The 15819-nt window shown below is 38.1% G+C and overlaps 2 protein-coding genes across 4 annotated transcripts in view; both read right to left on the bottom strand.

Moving 5' to 3' along the window:
- The window catches only part of Pka-R2 (cAMP-dependent protein kinase type II regulatory subunit), a 38304-nt gene that overhangs the window by 15947 nt on the left and 6538 nt on the right, over positions 1 to 15819 (bottom strand). The window lies entirely within an intron of this gene.
- LOC108082546 (proline, histidine and glycine-rich protein 1-like) lies at positions 2974 to 3704 on the bottom strand. The gene is made up of 2 exons (XM_017177987.3): positions 3672 to 3704; positions 2974 to 3617 (listed from the first exon to the last, which is right to left on the bottom strand). The coding sequence occupies exon 2, from the start codon at positions 3602 to 3604 to the stop codon at positions 3191 to 3193; it is 414 nt and encodes a 137-aa protein (XP_017033476.1). The 5' UTR covers positions 3605 to 3617; positions 3672 to 3704; the 3' UTR covers positions 2974 to 3190.

Raw genomic sequence — 15819 nt, 5'->3', positions numbered from 1 at the left:
TATGTAGGTGGTGGATAGTAAGGAGCTGGCGGATAGTATGTAGGTGGTGGATAGTAAGGAGGTGGCGGGTGAGGAGGATTGGGAGCCTGCCACCGTTCTAAGCCACCAGCAGGAGGTGGCGGGCATGGACCATAATGGCAATGGTACTCTCCTGGCCAGTGAGTAGGTGGAGGCGGCGGACAGCCACCATTTCCACCACAATTGGGACCTCCGTCACAGCGACAACCACGGCGACGGCCACACATCTCAGATCACAAACTGAAATATACACAATATTTATTTAGGCAGCACTATCCAATTAATTTTTAGCCGCTGCGACTTGATCTTCGTCCGTCAGCAATCTTATTCCGATTAAATTCTTGAAGCGCAAAGCATATAGCGGAGATAGCGGCGTTATTTCAGTATAAGAGAAGCTGCCGACTTCTAAAGATGAATCAGTTTCAACAGCTTTGGCAACAAAGCAGCGAATATTGCCTTTGTTGTAGGTAAATATTGATATATATGTATATATGATCTTGATATGGTTACCTGCCAAAGTGGTAACGAAAACTCCACAGAACATTGCGGCAAAGACTTAAGAATTTAAAGTGAAGAACTTGGCTCTTTATATAATTTTAAACAACCCATATCTAAGCATTTCCCATATTAAACTGCTCCTTGAAATAAGTAAACATAAAAGAAGAAAAATTTACTCGTGGGCTTGCTTACGTTAAAATTGTTTCTCCATTATCTCTCTTGGCCGAAACCCACAATGTTCTTGTACATTTTTCGCCTAGAGAATCGACAAACAACTTAATTTTTGAGCCTCGGCACATAAATATTTATAAGTTTCCATCAAATATGCGTAATTATGTAAATTGCATATTGAGACAAGGCTTGCCTTTGGGTGGCGTTTCCCCGAACTTCAGCCGCATTTTATTTGCCCTAATTTGAAAATTAATTTTCGACAAAAGGGGGGAAAGGGAACGCAGGATATTGTACTCTCCTGTACTCTCCTTTGTTTTCCTGCCAAACTTTTTCAATTAAGTTCATTAATATTCAACTTGGCCTGCGGCCACCCAAGAGCGGAACAAATAAATATTTGAAACTAATAAAGGTTTCGAGCTCAAATCGCGTTGGCGATGGAAATTTAATCGGAAAGTCTTTCGACATCGAGTCAATATCCAATTGGGCGTTTAAGTGCTTCCACTGATTGCTGCTGCAGCTGTTTTTTTTTTTTTTCTCACTCTAGACATTAGACGGTGCAATTGCAATTAGAGTGGGTCAAGGTGGTTCACTCAACGCACTGCAAAATAAAATAAAACTCATACGGCACGAATTGCAGTTGCACAAACATCTGAGAAACTATAAATAGCCCGACTCAAGTAATGGGAGGCTGAATGAACAGACCGTCCCTGCCACCCTACCCACCCGTTTTTCACCTGTCTGTCAAGGATTTGGGTGCCACAAAAAGAAAATCGTAAAAAAAAGAAAGAGGAGAGAGAGTGAAATAGAAAGCACACAAGAAAGAAAAGTTAAACCATTTTCATTTCCTCACAATTTCCGCAGATGCCGGAGAATGAACATAAAAAATTTACAAAAACAGACACAGACACACCCACTCGACAGTTATAGATGGTATATAGAGGTATATATACATATCTAGCTGGTCGTAAAATATAGTTAAAGTCAGCTGACACGGACTTTAATGCCTGGCGCAGCTAGCACAGCAGCAGCGTTAAGCGAATTTTGACGACTCAAGCCAGTTAAGTGCTCTCGACGAGTAAAGCTGATTAAGTTCCATGAAAAGTGCAAAACCTGATTATTGGAAAGGGATTTCTTGTTGCGAAAGAGTCCTTGCTGCACTCAAGGAAAACTATACTAAATGGAAAACGAAGAGTTATGGGAATCATTTCTAGAGAGAAGTAAAGTTATATTTCCCAGCTTTTGCCATTTTTAGAGCCAGTTTTATATTTCCTTGTTGTATTGAACATAAATCCCTACCTTTTGCTGATTGCATTTTCTGTAAAGCAGACAACTTTATTATTGCTTATAACAGATTGCCATTGAAGGGCGCATTGGTATATATATTTGTACATATATATATTTACTTTGCAATAAAAACACGAGGGAAATTCGCTTTGCTATTTATGAATATATCTCGAATTGCTGGCCGCAGCTGTTTGATGTTGGCATTTCCATTAACATTTTCATTTTATATTCGCGTTTTGCTCTGGCCCTCTTCTCTCATTCCCCAAATGGAAAAATGAAAATTTTCCTAGTGCAATAGCGATTCGGTTTCAGTCTCTATCCAATGGCCAGCAGCATCATCGTCATCATCATCATTATCATCTACATGCAGCGCTTTTATGGGATTAAGGCAAACTAATTTTGCCACCAGAAACACCAGCACCATCATCAGTAGCCACCACCACCCAGTTGGTAAACTGTTGCACCGATCCCCGCCGCCAGAACAGGTCGCTTCGGAGCTGTCGAGGACCATCAAAATGATTACGGCTTGGTTATGCGTGGCAAAGTTAACCATGTGCATATGACTTTCATTTTAATGTCATTTTTACTGCAGCTGCAGGTGGTGGGAAGCCCACCCACTGCACCCACTGCTCCCATTCTGCCCTGGGGAATTTGTGGGCGTTCTTGGGTTGGAAATTACCCAGTGGATACCTGACCTAGCAGTTGCTCCTTTGCCAAATTAAGTTCTGCGCTTCCAGCGAAATCGAGTTGAGCTTTAAAATTGCATTTACATTTCGAATCAGTTTTTGTATATTTTTTGCTTTCAATTTATAATTAATTGGTTGGATTTATTCAATTGTTTTTCCACTTCCAAACCAATTCAGAGTATTATAATAGAAAGTTTTCAACAAAGCAAAGTATTTTTATATTTAATATGGGTTTCTATTGGTTAATAACTATTTTGGGGGCTATAAAATAGCAATATATTTTCTTTGATAAATAAAAAACGTCATTTTTCAGTTACTTTTATCTTTTATACTCTTTAAAAAGGTTTTAAAAATAGGAACCTTATGATCACATTCTGAACTAATATCAAATTGATAGCAATCTTAATTGAAAATAAAAACCAAACCTTTGCTTTTTTATTTATTCAGTTTGAATTACTATACATTTAAGGAAAACTTAAGGAACACAGAACGATGAATAAGTTAGACAGAGTTATTACTCTCTTTAGAAAGAGTTATTTTGGAGCGTTAAGATCAATAATTGGGTATCCTCCGGGCTTTTGGTTACCAGTTTGTCCAGGATCAGGACAAGGATTTGTAGTGTTTGTTCCACCTTGAGGCGGATTGCCGCTCTGGTGGTGGTGGTGGCTGCAATTAGGTGGACACACGCTCCAATGATAGCCATACCCTCCTCCGCCTGAGCTGCCGCCAGCTGGTGGCGGATAGTATGGTGGCGGTGGTGCAGGATGCCACCAATTTACGCCACCAGCAGGAGGTGGCTGGGGATGACATGGGCCATGATGGCAATGGTGAGGAGGCGGAGGCGGCGGACACCCACCATGTCCATGCCCGTGTCCATGTCCGTGTCCGCCATGACCATGGCCATGATGACCTCCGCCACAGCGTTTACCACGACGATCACCACACATCTCAGACCACAAACTGAAATATACACAATATGTATATATATATTTTTAGGAAGCACTTTCCAATCACTTTCTCGGCGCTGCGACTTGATCTTCACTCGCCAGCAATCTTATTCCGATTAAATTCTTGAAGCGCAGAGCATATAGCGGCGATAGCGGGCATTGTTTCAGTATAAGAGAAGCTGCCGACTTCTAAAGATGAGTCAGTTTCAACACAGCTTCGGCAACAAAGCAGCGAATATTGCCTTTGTTTTGGGTAAATATTGATATATATATATGATCTTGATATGGTTATCTGCCAAAATGGTGACGAAAACTCCACAGAACTTTGCGGCAAAGAGTTAAGAATTTAAGGTGAAGAACTTGGCTCTTAATATAATTATTAAAAATAATTTTTAAAAATCAGTTTTCCCTCTTTGTAATATATTTTCTTTAATGAATAGGAAGCTTTTGGGCTAGTAATTTTTCAGTAACTTTAATCTTCAATACTCCTTAAAAACTAATTTATTTCTGCCCTCTTTCAAGCACTTCATCAATTGATTTAAAAGCTTAAAAACTCTCTTTTTTCTATCTTCTCCTTATATCAATATTTTAAGCTGACCCTTTTAAATCCCATTTACCTGAAAGTAACATTCTCTATCCTTCATATCAAATAACAAAACAGCTCCACACAAATCCCTCCAAGAGATGCTAGCAAACAACCTTGAGGATTTCTGGAAGCACCCTTCAGGCCAGATGACACAAAACTCCAACTGGTGTGGTTCCCGTGTTGTTTGCCAACCTGTTTCTCGGGATCCTTTCGTTGGAATTCTGTGTCAGTTGTGCCTATCATCAAATTACGTCAACAATCCAGAAATGGGACACCTGTGCGTGGGTTTTGGGTTCTCTCTCGCTCCCAATGACTTCATTAAGGAACGGCCAGCCACGACTATATGTGTGTTGGCTTAATTAGCCCAACTAAAACCAAACTACATGGGACACATCTCTTGTTTGATGGTCAGCAGTTCGTGTATTCAACAGTTGGTAGAGAGACCTCAGACAAAGAAGTACTCGAGGCGGCCTAATTATTATGCATGTCCCATGACCATATACGTATATCCGAGGTCTGTCAGTGCCATTGACAGGGGCCAGGCCCCAAGTGACCTCCGCACCCTCGACTATTGAATCTGAAATTGGGTTAAGTGTTAATGGCAGAAGCGGCAGCACCTCTGCTTTTTTGGTTTTCCCAAGAAAAAGCACACACATTTTCACCCCAGCAAGGCCAGTTCTAAAGGCTCAAGGCTCAAGTGTAGAGTGTCATTGGCTCTCGATTTATGTCACAAATTCGTATGCAAAGTGTTCATTCCGAAGGAACAATAACCATAGCCTCAATTATGAGTTTTAGAGAATACCTCTGCAATTAGGAAATGCAATGAAATTGAGATGGCATAAGAAGAAAGGCTTTGAATTGTGAAATTGTGTTAAATGCTGCAACAGCATGCTAAAAAGTTGCACAAAATAGAATTTCACTTAACAATGTTCTGGTTGAAAATGAATTTTAATTGGGTTTTAGAAGACTTGAATTTAATTGAGCTTTTGGCAGAGAGAAATTTATATTTACTAAGATATAAACGATAGCTTAGCTTGACTTTAAAAGTCTTTATCTTAGGTATTCCATAAAGAGACGGAAATTAAATTCCATAAGACTAAAGTAAGGCTTATTTCCTTTAATGTTACCTAACTTTTAACATATCTTTATAGACTTCCCTCACCTGGTCTTTGATTTCAGCTTAGATTTCACCTGCTCTTTACAAAACCCTCCTTATACTTGGCACTTTTCCGGCTTCATGTTCAACGAAAATTGTACAGCTTCCCTCGGAAAACTTTTATAGCCCAACTTTGTGGCAATATTTCTCATTTAACCAAAAAGAGAACAAATTAAATTAAAATAACCTTTCACGAAGCAAACATTTGTTTTATAACCGGCCCTAATGTTACCTTGAAATTATTATAATTTTTTTTTTTGGTGTGAGGATACTTTATCTCTCAAGCCCCGATTCAAATTTTCTGCTATCTTCAGGTTTTCTTTTTGGGGGGGAAAATGTTTTCTCTTCCGGTCAATGCGTCAAAGTGGCAGCTCGAGATGGGGCGAGAGAAAATGCAAAAAAAAAAAGAAAATGTTGAAAAGGAAAAGGAACCGGCAAGCAGCAGAGCACTTAATTTTCGTTGACATTTGCGCCCTTAGCGGGGGGTTAGGGCTATGCCCATATGAATACGTATATATACACCACATATATATACTATACAGTGTGCCAGCTAAGTATTTTGACAACAAAATATCGCATCCACATCAAAGCAATATCCAGGCATACTTCAGGGCGCCGCCGGCACTTGAGCTCAAAATGCGCCGCATGACGAGAGGTTCAGTGGGAGACTTTTGGGTCGTTTGCTACTCTAAATGTCAGGACTCTCTCCACACATACACATATTACACAAATATACTTCTATATATGTATATACATATATAGAAGCCGGCCGAGAAGAAGACGAAAAATTCCCGCGAGTATTTGACGCAAATTTCACTTCGTCACGCAACTTTAATGGCGAATTTCTTATTTGTTTCTGCCACTGGCCTTCCACCTGTCCCCCACTTCCACCTCGGGGTTCTAGATCCGGTGTGTGTGAGCTGTCCCTTACTGTGACGCTAAAGTGAAAAGGTTATCAGCTTGAAAATGTTTGTCAAAATACGACGCCTGGGTATTGATTTATTAACGCTCAGCAGAACACATGTCGTATGCGTAATGAGAGAGGCTCACTAAACGGCTGGGAAATGCGGGGAAAAGCGTGGAGGGGGGTGGAAGGAGGGATGGAGGAGCAGGAAAGGAAAGCCAAGGGATGCGGTCTGCTGACTCACGCATTTCACATGCCTTTTGTTACACGAAATAAATTTTACACTGTGCTTATTATCAAAAAAATTAGCTAAAAAATTAAGTTTAAATTTATTAAAATATTTTAAAATTAAATATGCACATAAACTTTAGCAGTTTTTCCATGTTTTCAATTGGAACGAATATTTTAAAGATGATTTTTTTATGTATACTTAAGAAAATTGTAATAATGCGGTAGTTAGAGCATAAAAAACATAGCCTACTTATTGGCATTATAGTTTTTTAAGGAGATAAATAAAGGAAAATGGTATTAAATCATCCTAAAAAATTAAATGAAGTCTAATGTTTTTAATTCATGAATATTTATGAGTTTGTATAGCTTTTAAGGTGCCAGAAATATTTTTTAAACCAAAATAAAATCTAAATTTAATTTCTTTCAATGCATTATTACACAGCTTAGTGGTATATTTTTTTCGGTGCCTGTACATATGGGTTTACACAATAGGAATGGAACGCTTAAAGCTGTCAAAAGGAATTTTACAGCCCACGCGACGCGAAAGAAGAAAATTCACCAGGGCATACACACGATTTCATATCGAAGGGTATATGTATATGCACGTACATACGGGACCTTATTCAATTTGAAACCGGAATGAGAGGGGTTATATATGTATATGGTGGCAGTGAGACAACGACTTTTCAGTTAACCTTTGGCATCTCCCTTCCTCAATCCATTCCAATCTCTCTCTCAGCTTGTCTCTGTCTCGGGTCTTATCCCCCTGGCCGCAATTGTTCTGGGTTCGTCGTCGGTCTAGAGCCGATTCAATTATTTTTTAATCTATTGGATTTCGAAGACGCCCTCGTGCAAGATGCACAAATCGCTAAGCAATATTCTGAAATATGTCTGGCAGGCGAAAATTCGCACAAGTTCAATGGAATCTTCAAGTCTGTCAAAGTCTTGAGACATCCTAGGCATATCTTATCTCGACTAGACTTTAAAGACCGCCACAAAACATTAACGAGTAGCTTGAATCCAAATTAAGCTCCCTGGGGAATGGCTCTAAACTCTGTCAAGGACCTGTCATCTCATCTCGGCCAATGGCTATAAATAGTCAAATTCCTTAGAACGCCCACGCAGGATTTTAAGACAAGACAAGAAACTCCTTCCGTCGCATCCTCCCTGCGATTATGGCCAGAATGATAAACTGCTGGATGGATGCTTAAATTGATGTCCATTAGCGTTAAATTAGTGAGCAATTATGTTGCTCGCTGTTCGCAGAGGCGCCCAGCAGATATACAGATACAGATGCTTTGGCTGCAGACGCAGATACACAGATACAGATACTTTAAAGGTGCCAGGCAGCAGCAGCAGCAGCAGCAGCAGAGAGCAACAGCAGCTACACGCGGATACATAAAATCCAATGGCTATGGTACAGCGGCAGCAGGTACAGGTACAGTGAGCTTAGACTTCGAGGTACTTTATTAAAGAATTTTAAATTAGGAAAATATTTTAAAAGCTTTTAAAGGCTTGTCCTTTGGACTCTTGTTCTCTTCTTTAAGATTTTCTAAGATAAGTTTTCAAAGGGAAATTTTTAAGATTTTATGCATCTTTTAAGAGTTCTACCTCCATCTTTATCCCGAGTATCTACTGTCTGCTTCCTGTACAGCTTCAATGTGTGAGTAAACGGATGTGCTTGTATCTGTATCTGTATCCACCCCAGCAAAAGCGATTATGTGTTGTAACAAAACGTTTATCTACATTTGTTGCTGCCCCCATAAAAACGTTTCTATTCGCCGCGTTGTTGCCTGTCGTTTTCTCAGTTTAATTTTAAACACGATTCTTCCTTCCCCTGGAATACACCTCACCCCTGGTACCATCTCCTTGGCCATGTCCCAATACCAAAAAATTTGTTGCGCGTGGCAGTTTTAAACGGCGCGTGCTCAAAGCAAACAAGCCAGGGAAAAACACAACAAAAAAATATAATAATAAAGAGAGCAATAAGCTGAAAAAAAAACAAAGAAAGAACGCCATTGTCGAGTGCCCCGAATATGAGATACCCGGCACTCAAGGCTCTATTACAAAACATTAAACAAAGACTCAAATACAGCTTAGAAAGCTAAGCCAAAGAAAAAGTTATTTAAATTAAATAAACTTAGAAATTTAATAAGAAAATATTTAAATATACAAATTTATTTATTAATGTGTAAAGTGTATTACCTTCTAAAAACCCATCTGCTTAAGAATTTTGTAAGACACATGCTGACATCGACCTTGAATTTAGTTTAATTATAAATTATGTGCGTGTCTACATTTTTTATACTCTCAGGGAAAACTAAAATGAATATATTGACATTTAATTCCTGTATATACTCTACGAATACCTGGTATAAAAACAGCCAGCAGAGGAGACTAGAAAAAGTAAAACTTGTGCCCGGCTTTTTCGGCAATTAACAACATGGCAATATAGATAAAAACCCAAAAACACACACACTTTGTACGACTTTGTACGAGTGGCAGAGTGTGTTTGTTGTTCCAGTTCGCTTGCCGCATTGATTGCCGTTTTCAAGACGATAAACTAAAAGGCCAAAAACGGGGATTACAGCCGAAAGAGCAAACAGCGCAAAAAGATGGCGGGGGGGGCCCCAATTTGTATGGAAGAATTTATCTGCTGGGTTTTTGGGTGTTTGCCCCGGGGCGTGAGTTTTGGTGATAATTAAAAGTGTTCTGAAACGTAATTAACAAGTGTGTAAGAGCAGGGAGAACGACGACTAAAAATAGGTCACAAAGAGTATGTGTTTCATGTACAAGTAATAGGTATTCTTAACATGTAATTTAAGATATTAATTTTAAGCTTATTTCAAGGCTTTCTGTATGTATTCCTTTGTAATTGAAATATTTCAATTAATTACCTCGAAATTTTGGTTTCTACTTATGAAAGGGAAGAGCTTAAATCTTAAGAGATTAATCTTAAATGCCAAAGGTTATGCCTGGGCCATTCATTAAGCCTTATCCTCTTATACCTTTGAAAGATACCCATAACAAAGGTCATGCAAATGTTACCTGCTAGCTACTGATTACACCCCAAAAGTGGCCATTGTTCAGACATCCGAGAATTAGGTATTTGGCATTTGCAAATTTGCTAGCAATTTGGCCAAAATTTCACATGGCCTACGCAATTACTGTAGCATACATTGTGGCAGGGTGCACAATGCAAATTTCAGAGGCAAACTGAAATGTGAGTTGCACATCCAAGGATATATACACACGCACACACACACATATTTGTGGTCTATGCAATGCAATTAAACCAACTTAATTAATTAGACATCAAACAAGAGAACCCGTTAAATAATCTGGCAACTTGACAGGCCAGGCTATAATTATTCCTGCCTGAAATATCTAAATACAAGTCGTACTATATACATATACACATATAACGTGGTGCCTTTTGTAACCAGGTCGCCTTGTTTGCCGTTTTGTGTTTGTTTTTTACCTTCTGGATAATTATGCAAAAAGCTGTTTGAGAAAGGTTTTCCGCCTTGAAAAAGCACACGTGAATAATAGACAAAACAAGGCTTTCCTTGGCCGTCCCGCTTTTCTCTTTTTTTTTGTATTTTGTGTATATTTTTGCATGTGGGTTAATGTGCGAAATGTGCTAAACGAACGCAAATTTTGTGTTTCAGTTTGCGCCTGTTTGGCGTTATAGACAAGGCTCCCCTCGTGGCCTCAACTTTATCCACTCGCCACTTTATTATCCAACGTCCAGTTGTCCCACGACACGTCCTCTGTCCGCCCGACATTTATGCAAATGAGTTCTCTCCACTTTGCCTGCATTGCCGACTGCATTGGAAATCACTTAGCCAGCAAGGAGATGGTGTCGTCATCATGTGCATAAACTTACAGTCAAGCTTCTATAGTTTGACACTTGCAATTTAAGTTTTGGGTTAAAGAAAAGGGTCAAGGTGGCTCCTCATTCTATTACTTCGCTATTATTTTAAGAAATTTTGCTTTGAAATAATCACTATTAATAGGTATTTATTGCTATATTTATAATGAAACTTATTTTAATTTTTAAACTTGAAATAATAAAGAAAAAATTCGTTATTTTAAATTTTAAAAAATCTACCATTTCTTGTATTGAAATTTTAAAAATCCATAAATATTGCAGTCAATTTCAAAATGATATTTAAAAACAGCATAGCAAAGATGAGCAGGCAGACTTCGATATTATTTTATATATCGAACAAAATATCGATTTACGGCAATATATGAAGATCAGAAAGAAAAGTAATAAGAGTGAAATAACGATTTAGCACCGATTTTCTGTCTCCTTAAATTGACCTTTTCATTTCTTCATAATTGAAACATTCTAATTTTCTTTAAAAACTTAAAAAAATATGTAACTGTAGTAACTTTATGAATAACTTCAACTTTGCAAATGTCAAACAAATGTCCTCTTTATGGACTCTCCCCTGTCACACGCCCTGCTGTCCTGATGGCAGGAAGTGGACTCGAAAAAGCGCCCAAGGCTGTGTAATAGTAAATGCAACTGCAACTGCCTGTGACATCGAGTGCCTGTCCCGCTTTGGGCCATACTAAATTTGCACTTCAAATTAGCCTGATTTCATTCCGCAAAAGCAAAAAAAAAAAAACAAAAAAAAAAGCCATAGAAAGCATTTAGAAAAACTAGTAGTACCCGTAGTGTTCTTAAACCGTGCCGATTCATAATGCGATGACGTGTGATGGCTGCCATTGCACTGCCACAATGGCGTCGAAAACGACCAAATAATGGTGTAGCTTTGAACAAAAAAAATACAAAAAGAAACAAATAGTATGACAAGCACTTGCAACGCTCGAGTGACATTTGTCGTGCGATAAATAAAACTGAGGCCATTTAGCCGACAACAACGGCTACTTCCCCCCACTTGCATATTTATATATTCAAATCGTTTAGAAATTCCCGCCATTCCTCGTAGAGCAGCGCAGATTTACGGGTTTCGGGTACTCGACAAATGGGCCTGTGATTAGACACAAGCCATTGACAAAGGCCGCAAATTAATTGCATAATTAGCATTGTATCAAAGCCGCAAGAAAAAAAAATACAAAGCGAAATAAATAAAAGCGAATTAAATGCCCATTCAGCAAATGTGTTAAATGTCCAAAAAATTGACAAAGTATACATGTTTTAATTGATTTTCAAACAAAACAAGAAAGGAAGCTAACTTCGGCACGCCGAAGTTTGTATACCCTTGCAGATATTATTTCATTACATTTTACCTATACTTATTATGTTTACAGTTTGACAGTTACAGTTTTGCATTCCCAGCTTTACATTTTGTATACATCTACCGATCGGTTTATATGGCAGCTATATGATATAGTTGTCCGATTTTTATGAAATTTATACCAAAATTCTAGAACAATAAAAAAAGCCTATATCTCAGAGTAGATACAAATACGTTGAAAAACAACGAAGCTATAATTTTTTTCCTATTAATTTCCCGATCGTTCCTATGGCAGCTATATAATATAGTCGTCCGATTTTTATAAAATTTTTACCAAAATTCAGAAATAATATAAAATGGCCATATCTCAAAAATGGTGCAAAAATATTGAAAAACAGCAAAGTAATAATTTTTTTTCTAAAAATTTATCGGACATTTGTATGGCAGCTATATGATATAGTCGTCTGATCCGGCCCGTTCCGACATATATAGCAGTGAGAGTATATAGAAGACTATATGCAAAGTTTCATTCAGATAGCTTTTAAACTGAGGGACTAGTTTGCGTAGAAACGGACAGGTGGACAGACGGACAGACGGACATGGCTAGATCGACTCGGCTGTTGATGCTGATCAAGAATATATATACTTTATAGGGTCGGAAACGTCTCCTTCACTGCGTTGCAAACTTCTGACTGAAATTATAATACCCTGCAAGGGTATAAAAATGCTCACCCAAGCGAAGATTAATCCTAAATGTTGAAGGAATTTAACTAATTAGACTCGCTTAGGGGAAATAAATTATATCAAATTTTAATGAAATGCTATCAGGCATCTATAAATTCTCAATTAATTGTTTGCTATATCAACAGTAGGAAAATAAATATATTTAGTCATAAACTGGAAACTCAATAAAATGTGACATAAATGTGTAATAAAATTGTGTAAATATTTGAAATATTTATTGATAAATATTTCTAAAACAAACTGGCACAAGGCAATAATTCGCTTGAAATGTCAATGAAATTAAGTGGGAAACACTAAATAAAAATGAAATAAAACAAATACAAATAATCAGCTTAATGGTTTAATAATTATTTAAACAAAGTAGATGAGTGGGAGTTTGCTGAAATGTGAGATAAACCAGCAATAAATAAAAAATTTAATCACATATTCGTTTTATTTATAGAAGTCAGCAAGCAAATAAATTCATTGAGCAATAATTAGTCCAGAAAATATATAATTTCCGGCTTAATAATTGCATTAAAGAACAATAACATACCAAAGTATTTTCCTTTGCAGAAAATAATAATACAAAGAGCTCAGAAATCAACTGGATAATAAACTTCAGTTCATTAAAATGCTATAAAAAACATATCCAAAAACCAAACCATGTCTGACCCGCATATAAATTCAGAAGCCGTATGGAAGAATTATATAATTGACTTCCTTTCTTCGATGTTTTTTTTTTCTCGACCTCACCAAATCCCACTCAAAACTTTATCTCTCGCTTTTTTCACACTCCTGCCGCCTGCCTGAACAATGGCGAATGGAATACAAAAAACATATGCATATATATCTATGTATATATATGAATATATATTTTACCAAAAAATATACATATGAAAGAAGAAAAATAAATAAAAAGAGCAACGAAATGGGAACAGAAGCGACAACTTATGTTTATTTATGGGTTGCATATGCTCTCTGAGTCTGGCTATATTTTTTTTTGTCTGTGGGTGTGGCGTCTCTAGAGCTTGCATATGCATCATAAATGTATATATATATATCTTAGAAAGGAAGAGCCAGTCCTCGAAAGCGCAACATGTAGCTGGGATTTTTCCTGTGCCCTCGAGTCCTTTTAGCCTGGCAAATACTTTCCGTTGCCTCCACCCCATTCCTTGGGATGAAAAATTAAATTTACTTAGCCCATCGTCGCTTTTCCTCGTTTTTCCTGTGTGCTTTATGGCCATTACACGTGGCAGAATTCGACAAAAACTTTTTAGGTACAAAATATTGTTAGCCCCAAGTTGAGGGTGGGGGGACAAAACATAAGGTAGATACAGAAAAAGAAGGAACCCTTCAAGAGTCAAAGTTTCGATGGGTTTCAACACGCTTTAAACATGTTTCGCATGTACAAACATTTTAAGCCGCTTGACAATGAGTCAGTCCGAGTTTTTGGTCCTTTTGTGCCAAGGAAAGGACCAAAAATAAAAAATGGAGACGACAAGAAAATAAAAGACCAAATACAAAGGAAAAGATAGCCAGTGCAGGGCAGTGGACAAAAAGTAAATAATCTTAAAACAACAAACCCGAAAAATAAAGAAAACAATTCGCTTTGGCCAACATAATGTCAATATCATTTATGGACTAACAGATTTCCACAGGATACACACACACACACACACACACATGTGTTCAGGCTTAAATAATAAAACAGATTTCGCATCTCAGCTGAATAAATATTTTATAATTAAATAGCCTTCAATGTGCTTCAGGGCACTGCAACTTGGATTTTCTCCTCAGAAAGCCAGTTGCTAGATGGCAGATGGCACGCAATTATTTTGCTCCAAGACTGGGTCCTTAATTTGCCTAACAATCTAGGGGTCTGGGGCTAGACAGAAAGCCCTTAAATTATCAATTAGGATGCCCCCAAAAGTCTGCCATGTGTGGGCAGTTATTCAAAGGAAATTCCAGAGAAAAGGTCACCCAAGTATTTCATAAATACCTTAAAGGCAGTAGGAAGAGCCCTCTTGTTTGTCCAAGCTGGGAGGGGAGAATGTTCCTTTGAACATGGGTCTGGGAGGATACTATAAAGCTATGAACATTTTAATCAAGACCAGGTCTTTGGGTAGTTAATTAACTAGAAAGGTGGGCTATGAACATTTAAATTTAATATTATACTAGAATCTTGTAAACTTTCATGGAGAATTTAAATATTTTTGTAGGTTGTAATGCTTAATTAGGTAGTTTTTCAGTTGTTTTAAGATTTGTAGAATACCCAAGCAATAATTGCTTTCTCTAGAGAGTAACTCATCCAATTTCCCTGAAAAAGCCACTGAAAACTTTCCTGTGACTGTAATCTTTCTTCTATTCATTTAAAATTTATTGCCTTGAAACACAAAAATGCCACGCTTTGTTACACTTTTTTTACGCTTTTTTATATAATATTTAAGTCTCGTTCAAAATGAATCATTTCATAGAACTGGCTGCATTTGCAAGGCTTTGACTCGACCAGGTTAGTCAACATGTCGTTATCGTTGACTTTTTTGTTTACCTTTGCTGCCTCACATGCTTGAGCAAAATACAACTACAATCGAATTTAAAACAATTATCCATCCACATGTAATTGTATAATACTCGAATGTGTAGCTCGAGAGAGAGCAACTCGTCAAGAGTCTAAATAGATTACACACCGTACGCGTACGTGGGCTAGCACTGAGTTTCTACTCCCGTTTTTGGTGGACGGGATGGGATGTGTGGGATGACCACATGCTCTCCATAAGACAGGGGCAAACAAAGCCACCCACTCCAGTCGCCAGTCGCCAGTACCCACTCCCCATTTCCCACTCCCCGCTGTAGCGGCCTTCGGTTCGTGGCTCCAATTGACGTCACGCAGCTGCTTGACTTTTGATGTTTGCCTGTGGGCAACACAACAAGCTCGGCACTGGCCTTGGGGGCGGGTTAAGAAGGGGGTATATATCTGTGGCCAACCCATGGGGTTGAGGGAGGTTAAGGGGGAAAATTGTTAAATCGATTAAAGTCAAAGTTTTTGCCACAAAGTGCGTGCGTGAGTGGGGGCCAGCTTGAAAGTGAAATAGAGTGGCAAACAGCAGCCGGATAGATAATGCCACTGCCCCATCAGTCAGTCAATCATTTGCAGGCAGTCTCAGTCCAGTTCTATACTCTTAGTTCCCTCCCCCACCCACCTGGCCACTATAAAAAGCAAAGTTTTGCAATCAACAAAAGTTAAAAGTTACCAGGCGGCAGCGTTGTACTAGAAAAGTTTTTCTAATTAGTTCAGACTCAAGACCGCAGGTGTCATCAGCCAAAAAGCGTCATCAAATCAAATTCACTCCAAATGGGGTATATATAATATAACGTATAAGATGGTATATTAAAGAGATG

The sequence above is a fragment of the Drosophila kikkawai genome, chromosome 2R, assembly GCF_030179895.1.
Source record: "Drosophila kikkawai strain 14028-0561.14 chromosome 2R, DkikHiC1v2, whole genome shotgun sequence".
NCBI lineage: Eukaryota > Metazoa > Arthropoda > Insecta > Diptera > Drosophilidae > Drosophila > Drosophila kikkawai.
This window is presented reverse-complemented; position numbering and strand designations above follow the sequence as displayed.